This window comes from Coffea eugenioides, chromosome 1, assembly GCF_003713205.1.
Source record: "Coffea eugenioides isolate CCC68of chromosome 1, Ceug_1.0, whole genome shotgun sequence".
Classification (NCBI taxonomy): Eukaryota; Viridiplantae; Streptophyta; class Magnoliopsida; order Gentianales; family Rubiaceae; genus Coffea; species Coffea eugenioides.
The window spans coordinates 48,291,613-48,309,656 of NC_040035.1; the positions used below are offsets into that span (position 1 = coordinate 48,291,613).

The 18,044-nt window shown below is 39.5% G+C and overlaps 3 protein-coding genes across 4 annotated transcripts; 2 read left to right on the forward strand and 1 right to left on the reverse strand.

Moving 5' to 3' along the window:
• The first annotated feature begins 371 nt into the window (after positions 1 to 371).
• LOC113776179 lies at positions 372 to 2,747 on the forward strand. The gene is made up of 4 exons (XM_027321289.1): positions 372 to 723; positions 1,128 to 1,225; positions 1,366 to 2,464; positions 2,556 to 2,747. Exons 1-4 carry the CDS (start codon positions 634 to 636, stop codon positions 2,634 to 2,636), a joined length of 1,368 nt encoding a protein of 455 aa, XP_027177090.1. The 5' UTR covers positions 372 to 633; the 3' UTR covers positions 2,637 to 2,747.
• Positions 2,748 to 8,009: 5,262 nt separating this feature from the next.
• On the forward strand, positions 8,010 to 11,945 carry LOC113776365 (MDIS1-interacting receptor like kinase 2-like). Its single transcript, XM_027321543.1, has 2 exons — positions 8,010 to 11,312; positions 11,421 to 11,945. The coding sequence occupies exons 1-2, from the start codon at positions 8,018 to 8,020 to the stop codon at positions 11,786 to 11,788; spliced, it is 3,663 nt and encodes a 1,220-aa protein (XP_027177344.1). The 5' UTR covers positions 8,010 to 8,017; the 3' UTR covers positions 11,789 to 11,945.
• A 287-nt stretch (positions 11,946 to 12,232) lies between these two features.
• Positions 12,233 to 17,991, reverse strand: LOC113777419 (cellulose synthase A catalytic subunit 4 [UDP-forming]). 2 transcript variants are annotated; one of them, XM_027322504.1, is made up of 12 exons: positions 17,883 to 17,991; positions 17,555 to 17,756; positions 17,341 to 17,453; positions 17,137 to 17,206; positions 16,770 to 16,935; positions 16,037 to 16,649; positions 15,805 to 15,942; positions 15,563 to 15,688; positions 15,044 to 15,256; positions 13,885 to 14,409; positions 13,200 to 13,550; positions 12,233 to 13,099 (listed from the first exon to the last, which is right to left on the reverse strand). In XM_027322504.1, the coding sequence occupies exons 1-12, from the start codon at positions 17,952 to 17,954 to the stop codon at positions 12,518 to 12,520; spliced, it is 3,171 nt and encodes a 1,056-aa protein (XP_027178305.1). In that variant the 5' UTR covers positions 17,955 to 17,991; the 3' UTR covers positions 12,233 to 12,517. The 2 variants fall into 2 exon arrangements, with proteins under 2 accessions (XP_027178305.1, XP_027178297.1); XM_027322496.1 differs by having other exon boundaries at positions 17,555 to 17,759.
• Between the last annotated feature and the right edge of the window lie 53 nt (positions 17,992 to 18,044).

The window sequence follows — 18,044 nt, forward strand, 5'->3', positions numbered from 1 at the left end:
TTTTATTTTGCTATCAATAACATTACCAAGTTTTTCGGTCACAAATTTTAAACTATCCACAGTGTACTTTGTAATTAACAACAAACGCAAGTAAGTGTTCCATTAGTCAATAGCCTGATTTAATTGTTTCGCTAAAGTGGATGCCAATTTTCCAAAAATCTTTAAACAACAAATCGTCCGAATTTCCTAATTCTGAGATTTTGGGACTTTAGGCTATCAACGGTTTAGGATTCTAATAAAGACAAATAGGCCTCTTCAACCAGCGAGGCCCACAAGCCAGGTCATCATCTGCTCAATTCCAACGGTCACTTCCTCCAATTCCTCCCTATTAACAAAACAAATGAACCCATTAATCAGCAGCCAGGCCCAGCCCTACCATCATCACTTGACCGTTATGCCGTCCTCCTCCTCCTTCTCCCTCTTCCATTCATCTTCCTCTTCAAGCTTTTCCCCTTCAGTATTCTAGAATCCACCACGCTCCTCCTCTTTCACTTCTCACTCCTTACTCCTTTCTCGGCAAGTATGAAGAAAATCCCTTTCCTTTAACCCCAAATTCTTCGCAACATTCCTCTGCTGCCCGCTTTAGACCGCTGAGATTACAACAGATATCTCTTTGCCCTGTCGTACTGCCAAATGGGTTGTTTTCTTGGATGCTTTGGCGGGTCTAAGGATCGCAAACGCCGAAAACAGAGGAACAAGGTCATCCCTCGAGACCAACAACACGTAAGCCCCCACCCCCATTTTGCCAGCTTAGTTGTTTCTTTGTTTCTGTTAAGGAGGGAGAATCTGTGGATTCCTTTTTTTTTTTTTTTCAATTTGAGATTCCTCTCTTTCGTGAATTGTGTAATGAACTAAACGGGTATCAAGAAAAAGGAGGTTCTTTGATGTTTGAAGTCAGTTTCGCGGTTTTCCTTATATCCTAATTTAAAAAATCTTCCGGGGTTTTAAGGGTTTTGATGCTATAATGATTTTCAAGTTCTTTTACCTCAATAAGACATTTTCTCTGTTTCTTGTCGAAATTCTTTTAGTTGTAAAATAATATTCTTGGAACCACATTGCTAATTTTGGTTTTTAAGGTTCACTATGATCTATGCTTTGGATGATTAATTGCTATGGTTGTTTGGCAGAGGCATGGAGGCCAAAACTCTCTTCAGGGTACCGTGTCTACTACTGAGCAGCCGATTAAAGAATCACCACCGACCAACTTGGTTTCCACAGAGTTGCGGTTAGTCACTGGATTTCTTGGATGTTGTACTTTTAATTCTCAGTTATTTATTTTCTCTAGTTTAGTTCTTAATCTGCTTTAACTAGATTGGAGTAACCTCTACTTGACCTGAAATTTTGCACTATTGGATATGATTGTAGGGATAATCCTGAAGAGAAATTGAGCCCATTGAGCTCAAGCAATAGAAAAAGAGTTACATTCAATTCAAATGTAACAACATATGAGAATGTTTCAGTTATTGAGGGCACTGAGTTTTTCCCGGAGGGTAAAGAAGTTATTGAGAAGGAGAAGGGGGATATTTTGGTACAATCAAGTAAGTCTGAATCTGAAGATGATTCGATTACATCAAGTATTGGATCATACCCTCGGAACCATAGGTATCAGAACTGCAGGGACAGTGATGATGAAGCTGAAGTATTTGGTGATAGTGACTTGGAAGATGATGGCGACAATGGTGAAGACTACAGTGATTATGATGAAGATGGGAATGACCAAATCTTTGGTCAAGAAGTCCAGTCTGGCTCAGGATTAACAGCAACTATGGAGTCAAGAACAGATGATGTTTCAGATAGATTAACTTTGGGGGAGGTCGAGAGTCCAATGAAAGCATCTTTCTTGCCTGAACAAGAAGTCAAAACTCTTGGGCTCAACAGAAATGCACGGAGTAGGAGTGCTTATATTCATCCTGTGCTGAATCCAGTTGAGAATCTTACCCAGTGGAAAACAGTGAAATCAAGAGGGACTTCACAGTGGAAACCCCAGAAGGAGAATTTTTCTGCAGAACTTGAAGTACCTCGTATGTCATTCAGCTCACAACCAACTTTTAAGCAGCCATCATCTGGTCTCAAGCAAAAATCAGACTTGTTCAATACTTTGAGTCAGGACATTGCTGTGGATGCTAGTCTTTCGACTTGGTTAGTTGGCCCAGACTCCACTCCCGCCAAGACGAGCCTTAACAGTCTTGAAACGGTTACTTGCGAGAAGGTTAGCAGCACGTCACCAGGTTCAAATTCAGTGAGAAGCTTTGAAGATAGACCAATTTTAGGTGCATTGACGGTTGAGGAGCTGAAACAGTTATCAGCAGCATCCTCCCCACGAAGGTCACCTAGTTGGAGCCCTGATGAGATGCCTATCATAGGAACTGTTGGAACTTATTGGAATGACTCGGTATCATCTAAGGATTCTCGGTCAGCGTCATCTTATAAAGGCATACCAAACACCACCAGCAAGTATAGAGAGGTAAATCTGAAAATGGAAAGGCCTTTTCTTCTTCTAGTTCTCCAGCGGTGCATGATGTTGCTAACTCAAATGTTCTCATTTGTATATGCAGGATAAGAGAATTAATTGGCACAACACGCCTTTCGAGACAAGACTAGAGAGAGCTTTGAATAGAGGTGCTGGTGAAGCCTAAATTTCTAAATACTTCCACCGTCTGTTAGGGGAAGGATGTGGGATGCTTTTCTTTATTACTGCAATTTCCTCCTTTTGGGTCATTTTCATCCTTTTGGGGTGTTTTTTTTTGTGTGTGGGGGGGGGAGGGTTCGGGGATCGAATGTTAATACTACTTGGCTTGTCAAAAATTTAGTTGTTTGTTGTAAGTTCTTAAAATGATAATTACAGTGTCTGATATGTAATTAATTGATTTGCCTTCAGTTTTTGATCTGCCTGTTTAGCTATACATGTACTTGGCTTGTGAAATATTTAGTCTGCTTGTTGTAAGTTCTTGAAATGATATTTACAGTGGATTATGCATAATACTTGTTTCGTTCAGTCTCTTTATCCGAGTTTTAAGCTGAGTTCTATCCTATACACGCACACACACGCGCAGGTTTGACTATCTTTTCAAGATAATGAACCCCCTACTAAGACTAGTTACTGATGTCCTATGAAGAGATTAGATAAAGTGGGAGAGTGATTTAAGCGGTTCTAAGTTAGTAATTTATCAAGCATAAGTTGGGAGCTATGTAATCCCTGGTTCCTCTTTTAACAAGGAAGAAAGGACACGGGGACTAGGGATGTGATGAACAAACTAAAACCACTCCTCCTATACCCTTTGTTTTTGGACAGTGAATGGTGAACAATTCTCTCTGCCAGTAATGCGGTGCTCGATGAACTTTGAGGCTATAACGTTCATGAATGAATCATGGTGGCTTATATTACATCTTTTCTACTGACAAACGACAAGGTAGGTTCTAGGTAACCAACTGATTGATATTTGGCTGCCCATGCCCTAAAGATATCGGCAAAAGTAGACAAACAGGCTTTTTCCTTGAACAGAGAAACGTCGATGGGCAGCTTCTTGACATCCACGCGGTTTCAAGATCCAGCCGCTGAGGTATAAAAGTAAATGGGAACGGGCCTAATTTTTCTTGTAGTTAACTTAACAATGAATGTTAGGGACAAAGCATCTCATTTTATTAAGCTTGTGAAGTCCAAGTCATGTTAGGCTTTCTTCTTTTGGATTTAAGCACAAGTTGACTTTTGGCAGATTTGGAGAAAATAATTCCACAATATTTAGGTGAGATTGATACACACTTGAAATGAAATCTTGCATGGGGGCGGCCGACCGGAAGACAGGGAAATTATACTAAGCCAGATTAACAGTCAAGAGTCGGAGGGATTATATTTCCCAAAACTCGGTGGATTTCATTTCTTGGTCTAATCTGAAATCTTGTTGATATGATATTTACCTGTCTAATCTTGGTCTAATTCAAGTAGCATACAGCGAAAGAGACGGTTGACCATCATACTACTATACACTATACATTATGCTTTGCTTTAACAAGTGGGCTTATTAATTGATGAGTGGTGGAGTGTAATCTGTTTCCTGCCAGTCAACATTCTCATCAAAACAACTAGCAATAATGACAACCCTGTTTTTGCACTTCTAGCAAGAAAGTGCTCAGCCAATTTTGGTCCAAGATAATATGTTACTAGCAAGTTCAGTGGCTTGCCTAGCAGCATGCACTCTGCATAATTGATTTAGTACCCTGGACCGGAGAACAGGGAAGCAACAAGCATTAATGGCTTTTACTGCATATTCGTTGAGCTGCGAAATATTGGTCAATACCACGGCGGAGGAAAAGGTCAAAATTCCCATCTGCCAAACGCCTCAATCTGGACGCATTGAATGCCTGGCCATGATGCAAGTTGGCACTCAAATGTCAACTTGGATAAATAGCCTGTCTGTCCCAAATTTTGTCTCCCTCCCGTTTTTTTCCGTTCATGTTTAACTACTACATTTATTGATTAATAATTTTTAGAATTCTTGTTGAAATATGTCAACTTTTTTTACAGATTTTACTAGATTATGTTTGATATCACAATAATTTAGTTATTAAAAAAATAAGAATATTTGTTAACCAAAGATTATATTGGTTTTTAGCTAAGATTTACTAGCGGAAGAAGATTATATTTTGTTAAGATTTTTATGATAATTGTTAGTTGGATATTTTGCTAATTTGTTTCATGTAATCACTATAAATAATGAGTTGATGAATGAATAATATAAACTCATTTTTTAGTTTCAATACAAGTCTCTTATAAGGTTTTTTTGCAACACTAGGGTGTTATTTCTTAGTTTTTACCTCCAAAAAATCAACAATTCTGTTGTGGATAAATCCAACAATCAATAATTTTTAGAATTCTATTGAAGGATAAGTCCAGCAGTATTATATCGTGGCAATTAAACGAAAAAAAAATAAACGAGATAGAAACAAAATTCGGGATCGACAATTTCAGGCGATATTGAAAACCTTGCTCCCAGAGAAACATTGATGTTGATTTTGTTTTCCACGGAATTGAAAAATATGGGATAATTGCAGAAATCTCCCCTGAGGTTTCTGATATTTGCACTGACCTCCCCTAAGGTTACTAATCCTTTGTAAATTTAGTCCAAACGATTAAAATATTATTTTAGGGAGTGAAATTAGAATTTGTACCAGATTTGCCTTTTGTGCTACATATCCAATGAATGACAAAATATTATAAATCAATTAACAATTAATAAATTTTAAGGAGTATAATTTATAGGCAAACACGCATTACTCATTTAAAGTACCAACTCTTTACGAGTATTTCACTTTCAAATATTTAATTTATGATAAATATATCAATGTTTGTTAATAAAATTCAAAAAGTGTTACATCAATATTCTTGCAAAAAGGAAATCGGTAGGTTATTTATTTAATATAAATTAAATATTTTTTTTAAAAAATGACCCATAAAGTATTAATTCTTTATGGGTTTCATCCATTACATGAGTCAAGTATTGGTTCTTTATGGGTATTTTATTTTGAATTATTTAATTTATGTTAAATACATAAATGTTTGTAACTAAAATTGAAAAAGTGTTATATTAATATTTTTACGGAAGAGAGATTGGTAGTTTTTGTATTTAACAAAAATTAAATATTTGAAAGTAAATACAAATATGTATTTGAGCGTAAATATTTGTATTAAATTAAATATTTGAAAGTAAAATACCCATAAAGAGCCGATACTTTAAATAGGTAATGCATATTTGTCTATAAACTATACTCCTTAAAGTTTATTAATTGTTAATTGATTTGTAGTATTTTGTCATTCATTGGACATGTAGTATAAAGGACAAATTTGGTAAAAAATTATAACCCACGAAGTGTTACGTTCTTGGGAATGTTTTTAGGGTTAAATATAGTAAACCCCTTAACTTTACATTTGGCTGCACTTTAACCCCTAAACTTTACATTTAGTTGCACATTTGTGATTTTTTTGAAACGTGATTATAATTTGCAAAATTCATTTGTAGGGGTGATTATAGGGTTGGTGTGGTGACAAATATTTCTTAATTATAAAAATGTAACATTATATTAAAATAGCATACGAATGAGCATTTGTCTTTAATTAAGGAGTAAAAAGAATTTAAAGTATAAATAACAAACTATAAACGATTTATGAAGAAAATAGTGGAAATGTTTTAAATTTTAAATTTGATTGGTGATAGGGTTGGTTATAATCCACTACTTTTTATGTATTAAAATAAATACAAAAATCTAGAAAAAAGAATGAGAAATTTGGAAGTCATTGAAAAGTTCTCTGCTAAAAATCCCTTCTACAATACATATAGATATAGATGCTTTGCTTTAACGAGTGGGCTTATTAATTGAGTAGTGGAGTGTTATCTGTTTCCTGCCAGTCAACATTCTCATCAAAACAACTAGCAATAATGACATTGACAACCCTGTTTTTGCACTTCTAGAAAGAAAGTGCTCAGCCAATTAAGGCCTTGTTTGGATTGCTTGATTTAGTACCCTGGACTGGAGAACAGGGAGTTTGTTTGGATTGAGGATTATTTGCCAAAATTTATTTACTTACATCATCATTACAATTTCCAACACATCTTTTTATCTTCCCAATTACCTTTTTATCTCACATACATCACATCACATCACAAAAAGTGCTACAGTAAAAATATCTCAAATAATTTACAATCCAAACAGAGCCATGTCGTTTTCCGTGATCACATTTCCCTATCATTTTTTTTCCTCACATATATCAAATCGCTACAGTAATTTTTCTATGAATAATGTTACTAGCAAGTTCAGTGGCTAGCAGCATGCACTCTGCATAATTGATTTAGTACCCTGGACTGGAGAATAGGGAAGCAATAAGCATTAAGGGCTTTTACTGCAAATTCGTTGAGCTGCGAAATATTGGTCAATACCCCGGCGGAGGAAAAGGTTGAAATTCCCATCTGCCAAACGCCTCAATCTGGACGCATTGAATACTTGGCCATGATGCAAGTGGGCACTCAAATGTCAACTTGGATAAACAGCCTGTCTGTCCCAAATTTTGACTCCGTCCCCTTTTTTTGGTTTATGTTTAACTATTACGTTTATTGACTAATAATATTTAAGATTTTGTTGTGGATAAATTCAGTAATTTTTAGAATTTTATTGAAGGATAAGTCCAGCAGTATAATATATGTGGCAATTAAACAAAAAAAAAAAAACCGGATAGAAACAAAATTTGAGATCGACAATTTCAGGCGATATTGAAAACCTTGCTCCTAGAGAAGCATTAATGTTGATTTTTGTGTTTGGATTGCATTTTTCGTCATTTTTCATGGAAAAATTACTGTAACGATTTGATATATGTGAGGGAAAAAGGTAATAGAGAAATGTGATCACGGAAAACGACAATATTTTCCAACGGAAACAAGCAATCCAAACAAGGCTATTGTTTTCCACGGAAATGAAAAATATTTCTAAGCAGCTATTTTTGAAGTTTTCGATCAGCTTTCTCAAGAAAGACCGACATTTCTAGTCAAATCAAATGTGCAGAAGATTCCTATGGAAAGCAGCCCCGCCCCGGGGATTAGTTAGTTGACTCATGAATGTCGCAGCTTTCTATTTTTGCCCAAAGAAGTCCGCGGAATTTCCTTCTCCGCGCTTGTGTCCCCTCGCCAAAGAAGAGAAGTTCGAGGGCCTAAATGGATGTTTCTTGTTGGTACGAGTTTGGATTACAGACCTCGTAATCTTTAGAAAATTCCAATAAGCGAAAAAAAATAATTGTTAAATGATGGCACGGGTTGGACAAAGCATTCAACTTTCTAGCCTGCGTTCATATCACACATCTCAATGGGCGCTGACTATCAATACACCACTTTGGTTTGAAGTTTAGTGCAGCTTTCATTTTCTCAATGATGTAATCATCTCTCCAGTCTCCACCATTGCCTGCATTTGGTACAAAACAATAACCCACCCAACCAAAATATAATCCTGTAACATGAATCTCAGAAAAAGCTAAGGGATGACAACTTCTCACAGGACTCGTTTTCTTCTTCTTCTTCATATTATCTTTTCCTCATTTCTACCCTTGAAGATCAGTTCATCAGCAACAACTGAAGCACAAGCTCTTGTCAAGTGGAAGAACAGCTTATCATCTTCCTCTCTTGATTCATGGTCTCTCAACAGTGTTACAAGCCTTTGCAGTTGGACCGGAATTGTCTGCAACAGGGCCGGGACAACAATTTCCGGGATAAATCTCTCCGGTGCTAATATTACGGGAACTCTTGACCAACTTGATTTCACATCACTCGCAAATGTCGCAGTTTTCAATCTCAATGGCAACAACTTCAGTGGGTTCATACCATCCGGCATTGGCAATCTCTCCAAGCTCATTTTCTTGGATTTAAGCAACAATTTATTCGAGGACATCATACCAGTGGATATTGGGAACTTGAAGGAGCTGCAGTACTTGAGCTTTGTCAATAACAACCTGAATGGTACTTTGCCATATCAGATTGGCAAACTTCAAAAGGTACGGCACTTGGACCTTGGTTCAAACTACTTAGAGAATCCTGATTGGTCGAAGTTTACAAGCTTCCCTTTGTTAACTCACCTCAGCATCTCTTACAATGAACTCACCTTGGGATTTCCAGATTTCATCCCTCGTTGTAAGAACCTGACTTACCTAGACTTGTCCGTTAACCACTTGACTGGACCGATTCCTGAACCAGTATTCACCGATTTAGATAAGCTTGAGTACCTAAATCTTACTGGCAACTCATTTCAAGGGCCATTGTCACCATTTACCAATCTGTCCAAGTTAAAAGTGCTTCGGTTAGCAGAAAACAACTTCTCTGGTTCAATCCCAGAGGGCATTAGTTTGTTGCCTGATCTTTCAATGCTTGAGTTGCATAACAATTCATTTCAAGGAAAGATTCCATCTTCCATAGGTCAACTGAAAAATCTTCAAGCACTTGATCTAAGGATAAATCGCCTGAATTCTACAATTCCTTCTGAGCTTGGCTTGTGTACTAATCTCACCTACTTAGCTCTAGCCTTGAATTCTCTTACTGGTCCCTTGCCTTTGTCGTTGTCCAGTCTGATCAAGATATCTGATTTGGGATTGTCTGATAATTCTCTTTCTGGTCAAATCTCCCCTCATTTCATAGGTAACTGGACTGGATTGACTTCGTTGCAGCTTCAGAATAATCGTTTCTCTGGGAGAATTCCCTCAGAAATTGGACTCCTGCTAAACCTAAATATTCTTTTTCTGTACAATAATCAGTTCTCAGGCACCATACCACCAGAAATTGGAAACTTGCAAAGTTTGACGGTTCTGGATCTTTCTGGTAACCAGCTTTCTGGTCCAATACCGCCAAAACTTGGAAACCTCACAAATCTTCAAATGTTGCAACTATTTTCCAACAATCTGAGTGGAACAATTCCACCAGAGATCGGAAATTTAACTGCGCTTACTTCTCTTAGTCTCAATGGCAACCAATTCAATGGAGACTTGCCTGACGAAATCTCTAATCTTAGTAATCTGCAGACTCTCTCCCTCTTTACAAATAAGTTTTCCGGTATCATTCCCAGGGACTTGGGGAAGAACAGTCCTTTTTTGGCAAATGTAAGCTTTTCAAATAACAGCTTTACTGGTCAACTGCCACCAGAAATATGTAGTGGTTTTGCTTTGGAGGAATTCACGGTGAATGGAAATTATTTGACAGGGCCGTTGCCCGGGTGCTTGAAGAACTGCTCCAAATTAGTCAGAGTGAGGATGGAAGGAAACAAGTTTTCTGGAAGTGTATCAGAGACATTCGGAGTTCATCCAGCCCTTGAGTTTATCTCTCTTAGTGGCAGCCAACTTACAGGCCAGCTTTCACCTCAATGGGGGCAGTGTCAGAACCTTACAAATCTACAAATGGATGGAAACAAGATATCTGGTAGGATTCCAGCTGAGCTAGGGAATTTGGCACGGTTAGGTGTCCTTAACTTGGGATCAAATGAATTGACTGGTGAAATTCCAGAAGAGCTCGGGAATCTAGCCCCGCTTTTCAATCTCAACTTGAGCAACAATCAGCTGAGAGGACAGATCCCTAAAAGCATTAGCAAATTGACAAAGCTGCAATATCTTGATTTTTCAATAAATAAACTGAATGGAGGCATACCGGAAGGCCTTGGCGATTGCCAGGGCTTATTGACTTTAGATTTGAGCGACAACATGTTATCAGGTGATATACCATCTGAACTGGCGAACTTGATGGGATTACAGTATCTTTTGGATCTCAGTAACAACTCGCTATCAGGAATGATTCCGCCAGACTTGGGAAGGCTTACCTCGCTGGAGATATTTAATGTATCACATAATGATCTCTCAGGTAGAATTCCATCAGCATTGTCTGGCATGGCTAGTTTACGGGGCATTGACTTCTCTTACAATCAGTTGTCTGGTCCAATTCCCAGTAATAGCATTTTCCGGGTAGCTCCAGCTACAGCTTTTATTGGAAACTCTGGTTTATGTGGAGATGCAAAAGGATTGTCGAGCTGTTCTTCAAATGAACCAAGGAATTCAAAGAACAGCAACAAGAAGGTTATTATTGGTGCAACTGTTCCGGCTGTATGTCTCATTCTTCTAGCAACCATCATTGCTGGATGCTGCATGTTTCGAGGAAAGGCAAAGCAGCATGATGAAGAGGCTAAAATTTCCAAGGGATTTGAGAGTTCAGAATCTCTAATATGGGAAAAAGAAGGGAAATTTACATTTGGTGATATTGCAAAAGCTACAGAAGGCTTCAGTGAGAAATTTTGCATTGGAAGAGGAGGATTTGGAAGCGTATATAAAGCAGCCATACCCAACGGTCAGATTGTGGCAGTCAAAAAGCTCAACATGTCAGATTCCAATGATATTCCATTGACAAACCGGCGCAGTTTCGAAAATGAGATAAAAACTCTGACAGAAGTACGTCACAGAAATATCATCAAGCTTCATGGATTTTGCTCAAAGTGGGGATGCATGTATTTGGTATACGAGTACATCGAAAGAGGTAGCTTGGGAAAAATTCTGTACGATGATGAGATGGCAATTGATCTGGATTGGAGTACAAGGGTGAGAATAGTACAGGGAGTGGCTCATGCACTTTCTTACTTGCACCATGATTGCTCTCCACCTATTGTCCATCGAGATGTATCAATAAATAACATTCTTCTTGAGTCAGAATTTGAGCCAAGACTTTCAGATTTTGGCACAGCAAAACTACTAAATTCAGATTCATCCAACTGGACTACAGTTGCTGGTTCTTATGGCTATATGGCACCAGGTTACTTAATCTTTGCCAATTTATGTCTGGTTAGCTTCAGCAACATACCTTGCGATAAGTTTCATTAGTTATCAAACTAATAATGACTTTTGTTATATACCTATGCAGAGCTTGCGATGACCATGCGGGTTACTGAGAAATGTGACGTTTATAGCTTTGGAGTGGTTGCGTTGGAAGTTATGATGGGAAAGCATCCAGGAGAACTTGTGTCTTCACTGTCATCTGCAACAGCCTCGATTGATTCCGATACACTTCTGAAGGACCTCCTTGACCAAAGGCTGCCACCCCCCAGAGGACGATCAGCCGAGGAAGTGGTGTTTGTGGTCACTTTAGCTTTAGCATGCACTCGCACAACTCCAGAGACACGGCCAACCATGCGTTCCGTTGCTCAAGAATTAGCTGCTCAAACCCAGGCTTACCTCCCGGAACCCCTCGGAAGAATAACAATTGGCAAGCTAACCAGTTATCAGAAATAGGGATTTCTAGAAACTAGTAGGCAAGCTTTGTTAGTTTGGTGGGCAGGGTGAAGCAATAATGCCCCACGCATCATAGTTGATGGTAGCTAATAACTGCAAGATATGTACAGCCGCAAAATTTTCTACCCAAGAATGAATGCCGTATTCCAATTTTGATTTCCCATTATACTAGCTAATTGGACAAGAACTTTAAAATTACAGAAAAAAAATGATAATTGCCCAAGCATAATGAAATATATTTTCTTACTTGGTGCTGATAACTTGTTAGGAATTAGCTAGAAGGACAGCATTTGTCGTTCTCCCTATGCTACATCGAGCAAGAATCCATATGAGGATGCGTGTCAAAGCTATTTGTCTACACAGCACGAATCTGAGCCTTTGTTACACTCTTCTCTTCGAAGTGAAAAAGGGAAATTAATATGTAGTTGCAGTGCATTTTCACAAGATCAAGCAAAGTTCCAGGTTTATACCCGGCTGGAACAAGTAGTCAGTCACAAAAATGTAAAGGTACATGGATTGTATGGGAAAAAGGTAGTCCAGATATGTCTTACAGCACTGGTATCTCGCAAATTTACATATGCCAGTGCCTTTAATTCCTTGTCCGAAACTGGTAGGATTCTTATCACTGACGACATAAAACTATTTTTACTTGCAACCAAAGGAAAGACCTAGCAAAATTGGACGAAATTGAGGAGCAACTGCATAAAGAAATGTACTAGTATAGGCTTGCTAGCACTCCACTCCGCATTGTTTGAGTATGGGGCCAGTTTGCTTGGGCAAGAAAGGATCAATTCTGACCCAAACCAGCGAGAAGATGGATGCTAAAAGTACCGACCAAAGAACCACAATTGTGGGAGTCCGGTTTTGCCTTCCCATCAGACCCTTTAGGAAAGGGTAAAGATGAACAATGACCCAGAAGGAGAAGAACAGCTTGCCAAAAAGTGGGCCCCATGAGGTATATCCATTGTTAATTGCATCTGAAACTCCAGCAACAACACCAACCATATTCAGGATTATCAGAGTTGTTGGTGGGATGAGAAGGGTAGTCCACTTGAACATGTAGAGCTCCCCAAACTCGGCGTCGTCAGCAGCCTTCGCTGTTACAGTAAAGTTGGTGTCGACTCCTGCAAGGACCTTTAGAAGGCCCTGGAAGACAGCAAAAAGATGAGCTGAGACGCCACCTATGACCCAAAACTGCTCATTTCTCCACCAGTCCTCAATGCTGACGCCACTCCATCTGAGCTCAAGCACGCCTGTGACTATGATTGACATGAAAAGAGCAACGAACCATAGGCTACCAAAGTTGTTTAGCTGCACAAATGATGATACACTTGTCAGATTCCGAAAAAACAAGGTGGATTTCAGCGAAAAGAAGTTAGTCGTTTATTTTATGGACATCAAGAATTCTTACAGACGGGACAATGAACTTTCCGGTGAGAAGACACACAGCAGGAAGCGAGCAATAGGCCAGCAGAGCAATGGAAGTGAATGGATAAACAATTGTGTTAACATAAGCAAGTCTTTGTAGCCATTTCAACTTTCCTCCGTAGCCATACCAAAGCGGGCAATGCCGGCTGAGGAAGATTTCAACAGAACCAAGAGCCCATCTCAGGACTTGGTGCAACCTATCCGATAGATTGATCGGAGCTGATCCCTTGAAAGCTGGTCTCTTTGGTGAGCAGTATATTGATCGCCATCCTCTACAATGCATCTTGAAGCCTGTCAGAATATCCTCTGTAACCGAACCATATATCCATCCAATCTGAAAGAAGCGAAAACTTATCAGATGACAGCTTACGTACATTACACTTGAAACAATTAAAACAGTGTGGTGCCAATGGCCGGCAATTCAAGCTAAAACAGGTTACTAGTTGGTGGTGCGACATTTGTTAAACGTTGATTTTGACTCGGAGAGCAACAGTTTCCATTATAGCTAGGTTTTAGAACTAGCAATCAAGAAGACGTCTATAAAATTAAGCTATTCTCGTCTGAAGTTGACCCATAAACAATAGTAGTTTGTAAGTTTACGCTCCACAAAACTGGCCTCTATGGTCGAACAAATGGAGAACCATTCTGTGCTAATGGTAGTTACCTACCTCTTTGCCCCACTCGGTTTTCTCTTCATAGCCACAGCTGATGACGTGAATGGCTTCTTTAATGAGCGACCCGGGATTAGTCCCTTCAGGGAGGCCACCTTCTTCCATAAGTGTGGATGTAATGAAAACTGGTGACTGTCCAAAACGTTTCTCGAAGTTCTTTTGGGACATGAGGGATGATTTCTCTAGCTCATCATATCCTTCAAGGCCTTCTTCGATCTCTTCCAGATCGAAGACTGGTGCAGATGATTTCCTGGTGTAGCTCTTGCCCTGCATTTTCTTTTTCTTGCTGAAGGTTCCAATTCCATCTAGCAGGCCCTTGACGGATGATCCCTTCTTTTTGGACTTGGCCTTCCTGGAACCGCCACAGCAACAGCAGCACCATCTGGGCCAGCAGTCGCAGGTCATCTTGGGCCTCTTTGCAGATGCTGGTGGATCGTACCCGTACAATGCCTGCCTGTTGAAGACACATCCAGTTCCCACATACACAGGCCCTTGGATTCCGTCCAAGCCTTTCATGTTGATCTGCATCCAAAATTGCAGATGGTACACAATTAAATAGCGGGCTTCGAGGTCCTACAGCCCCTTAAGGCCCAGACTAGAAGATTTTATTTCTCTTTTTTTTTTCTTTTTCATTTTTCTGGGGAATATTTCTCTGAAACAAATATAAAAACTCTAAAAGTTAATACATAAATCAAGTTGGAGACAAGCAGCTGATAGAGGAGGCACCAAAAATGCAATGCATTTATTCTTTTCCGAGTATGTTTTGTTACCACTACTTTGCGATGATTTTTAAACTCGGACCGGAGGATAAATCAGAAAACCTTTCGATTCGCACGATCGATTCAATCCCAATTTAAAAGTTTAATAAATTTTTATTTATTTTACTATTAAAAATTTTGAATAAAACTAAAATATTTATTTTAAAAAATAAATATTCAATAAAAATCAATTGAACCTCCCGATTTTTATCAGTTCAACCGATTCAATTGGTTCTTTGAAATTTTTTTATTGAACTGAATTGGAGGCATGGCTAGTTTGCAATCCAATCTGTTGAACTGGCTGGTTCGATGCGATTTTCAAAACACCGCTACTTTGGTTAATAGAAATGAGTAGAGCTATCCACCAAAGTGTAAATGAAAAAACATAAGATACGTACGTCAAAGAAGACGACGTTGCGATTAGCGTATCGGTCGTGACGGTCAATACCGTCGAAGCGTTGAGGGAACTGGACGTAGCAGATTTTCTTGGCGACATGGGGATCCATTAAAAAGCACATGCCTTCCCTGAGGGCCTTGCTGTTGTTGAGGTAGTGATCACAATCCAAGTTCAACATGAAGGGTGCATTTGTCAGCACTGCAGACACCCGCACCTATGCACAGTATATAAATGTATCATATATATATATTTTTTTTGTCGATACGATAGATTATCCTATCACTAGAGGGGACGGGAGGGGAGGACCTGAAGAGATCTCAGGGTAATTCGGAGGGGACTGAACCATTACCGGAACAAACAGGTGCACTACGCACTCGCCTGGATTTTTTGAGTAGAGATTGTTATTTATGTCTGATTTATGGCTGAATATATGGCCTTATTCGTTGATAATACTCCATGAAAGTAGCATAGAATTTTACGTAGTAATACTGGTAATTAATTAGTAGTTATATACACCAACCAGAGAATTCATGGCACCGGCTTTCTTGTGGTGTTGGTAACCGGGTCGCTTCTCACGAGAAACGTACACCAGTCTCGGCAGCTCTTTACCTTCCACGTCCAGTGCTCCTTCACTCCCCAAATATACCTACATAAACATATATAATCCAAAATCCTCTTGTATTTATAATTAATTAGCACTTAATTTATGAGTTCTTTTGACTGAATTTTTATTGGGAGGTACGTAATTAGTGAGGTGAGAACCTGAATCATGCCGGGGTGATCGCGGGTGTTGTTTCCAGGCCACGGGGTACCGTCTTGCATAACCCATCCTTCTTCTGGTTTCTTCCGAGCCTTTGCCACTAATGCGTTTATTTTTACTTTGAATTCCTCGTATTCTCTCTACGGCATAGAAAACATTACCAATTTCTTCATTAGTGTCTCATAGCTAGCCTGTAACATTTAAATGATTTGATCACAAGATTTGCTTAATTACCTTCATGGCCCTACGATCCTTGACGAAGGTGTGTTGCACCTTATCCTTCAAGTAATCAATCTTCTCAGAGAAATAGAACTCCGGAGCTCTAGGCTCCACGCTGTACTTCTTGCAGAACGGAACCCACCTCCGTGCAAATTCTGCAGTCTCCGACAGCGTGTCGAACAGCAGCATCGCCGCACCATCGTCCGACACGTAGCAGCTCACCTTTTCCACCGGATAATCCACCGCCAGAATCGACAGAACCGTATTGGCAGTTATAATGGGCGGTTCCTTGAGAGGATCCACGGTACTGACGAAGACATCGACCGGGGACAGACGGTTTGGTTCACCCTCCCTCTCGTACCTCAGGGAGAGGCGATCCAGGTACGTTTCCCGGTTGATGGGGAGCCATTTGGGGAACTGATCAAGAATCCAGGACAGCCCGAACCATATCTCGCATATCACGGAGATGATCCAGAGAGGGAAGGCATCGTAGGCCGGGGCCAAGATTCGGAAGTGGAAGAAAAAGCAGAGAATGATGAGCCTGAGGACGATAACAATCCGATAGGGATTGATTAGGCTTGAAGGAACTGGAACTTTTCGCCACAGGGGTTGCCTAGCTTCAGCGATACTGCATTCGTATGCGGATAATGATATAATATCAGTCATCAAATTAATGAATCAGCATTATAACTGATTGCTTTTTTTTTTTTGTAAAAAAGAATAAAATTTCTTTTCCTGGACTACTTACAGAAAATCATCTTCATCGCCGGGGTCGTTTCCTCCATCGTCCAACTTTGTGACCAGACCCCTCTTCTCCTGCCTGGTTTTCCATTTTTCCACTCTTTCCTTCCATTCGGAAGTGCTGTAAGTCTCCTTTTGATCGTCTTCTTCGGCTTCTTCCTTACCTCCCACAACTATATATATATATATATGCATGAACAAAAAAATTCCCAATTTACAAATGATGATATATTCACACGAGTATGGTGTGTGTGTGTATATATATATATATATATATTAGCAGTGAGCATTTGATTGGATCCTGATAAAAAAAAAAAAGAAATTGCAAAGGAATAAAAATAAAAAGAAGGATCTAACTTAATTAATTCGATTACCACTTCCAGCGACGGAATGATGTGCGGCTCCATTAGTATGCAGATGTTGGTGATTATACTCACCATTTTCCTGGCAACGCCAACCAATTATGGTGTCATTATATATGATGCGAACGCCAAAAATAACTTTCGTCTCGTTTATATTAGTTGAGTAATGAGTATTCTGTAAGGGTTTTTGCAGTCTGTACAGAAAAAGAGCATTACCCAATACTGCTGTCGGCGATCGGGACTAGTGTCGTGATGATTTCTGAGCTGAAATTCATCCTCAAAATCATCGTCAAAATTATCTTCATCATCTCCTTCGACTCTAGGGCAACCTGCTCATGAATTAGCTAGCTCTTTTTTTTTATTTTTAAATATATATATAAATGGAAAAAAATCCCCAATATATATACGTAGTAAAGCTGAAGTCGAGGACCTTTGTGGCGCTTATAACGGGTGTGGCACTGAGGACAGCACCGGTCGCCGTCACTTCTCTCGTACTCATAACAAGGCCGACACACCGGGAAACCACACTCGTGACATGCCACGAAAACCTCTCCATTCTCCTTCAACCCAATTTCATCCCCACAAACTCGACATATTTTCGTCTTGTTTCCAGATTCGCGTGTGGGAGGCCGCTGCTGTGCATGCAAAATAACACGAATTTATGACAAGTATGAATAATTATATGAAAAAACAAAATACGATTGGTAGAAGAATAAATAAACTCAAGTCATTAAATTCATGATTTCATGGGGAGTGACCTCATCCTCCATGCCATGAATGACGTGATGTTCATTACGAGCGTGAGAACCAGTAACCAAGCCGGCAGCCATGGTACTGGAAAGACTTCTTGTGGCTGAATGGGGGAAAGACAAGGTGATTAAAAAGAAAGGCCTGTGAGAGCGAGGGAGACAGGGGGTGAG

What these genes read in the sequence shown, in the direction of transcription:
- LOC113777419 (XM_027322496.1), bottom strand. Translation starts at nt 17,954, where the DNA reads ATGGCTGCCGGCTTGGTTACTGGTTCTCACGCTCGTAATGAACATCAC. An exon ending in ATCGCCGACAGCAGTATTGG is followed by an intron (nt 17,207 to 17,340) that starts GTAATGCTCTTT and finishes TGGCGTTGCCAG; the next exon opens with GAAAATGGTGAGTATAATCA. An exon ending in CCGGTGCCATGAATTCTCTG is followed by an intron (nt 15,257 to 15,562) that starts GTTGGTGTATAT and finishes TACTGTGCATAG; the next exon opens with GTGCGGGTGTCTGCAGTGCT.
- LOC113776179 (XM_027321289.1), top strand. Translation starts at nt 634, where the DNA reads ATGGGTTGTTTTCTTGGATGCTTTGGCGGGTCTAAGGATCGCAAACGC. An exon ending in TCCCTCGAGACCAACAACAC is followed by an intron (nt 724 to 1,127) that starts GTAAGCCCCCAC and finishes GTTGTTTGGCAG; the next exon opens with AGGCATGGAGGCCAAAACTC. An exon ending in CCACCAGCAAGTATAGAGAG is followed by an intron (nt 2,465 to 2,555) that starts GTAAATCTGAAA and finishes TTGTATATGCAG; the next exon opens with GATAAGAGAATTAATTGGCA.
- LOC113776365 (XM_027321543.1), top strand. Translation starts at nt 8,018, where the DNA reads ATGACAACTTCTCACAGGACTCGTTTTCTTCTTCTTCTTCATATTATC. An exon ending in TTATGGCTATATGGCACCAG is followed by an intron (nt 11,313 to 11,420) that starts GTTACTTAATCT and finishes ATACCTATGCAG; the next exon opens with AGCTTGCGATGACCATGCGG.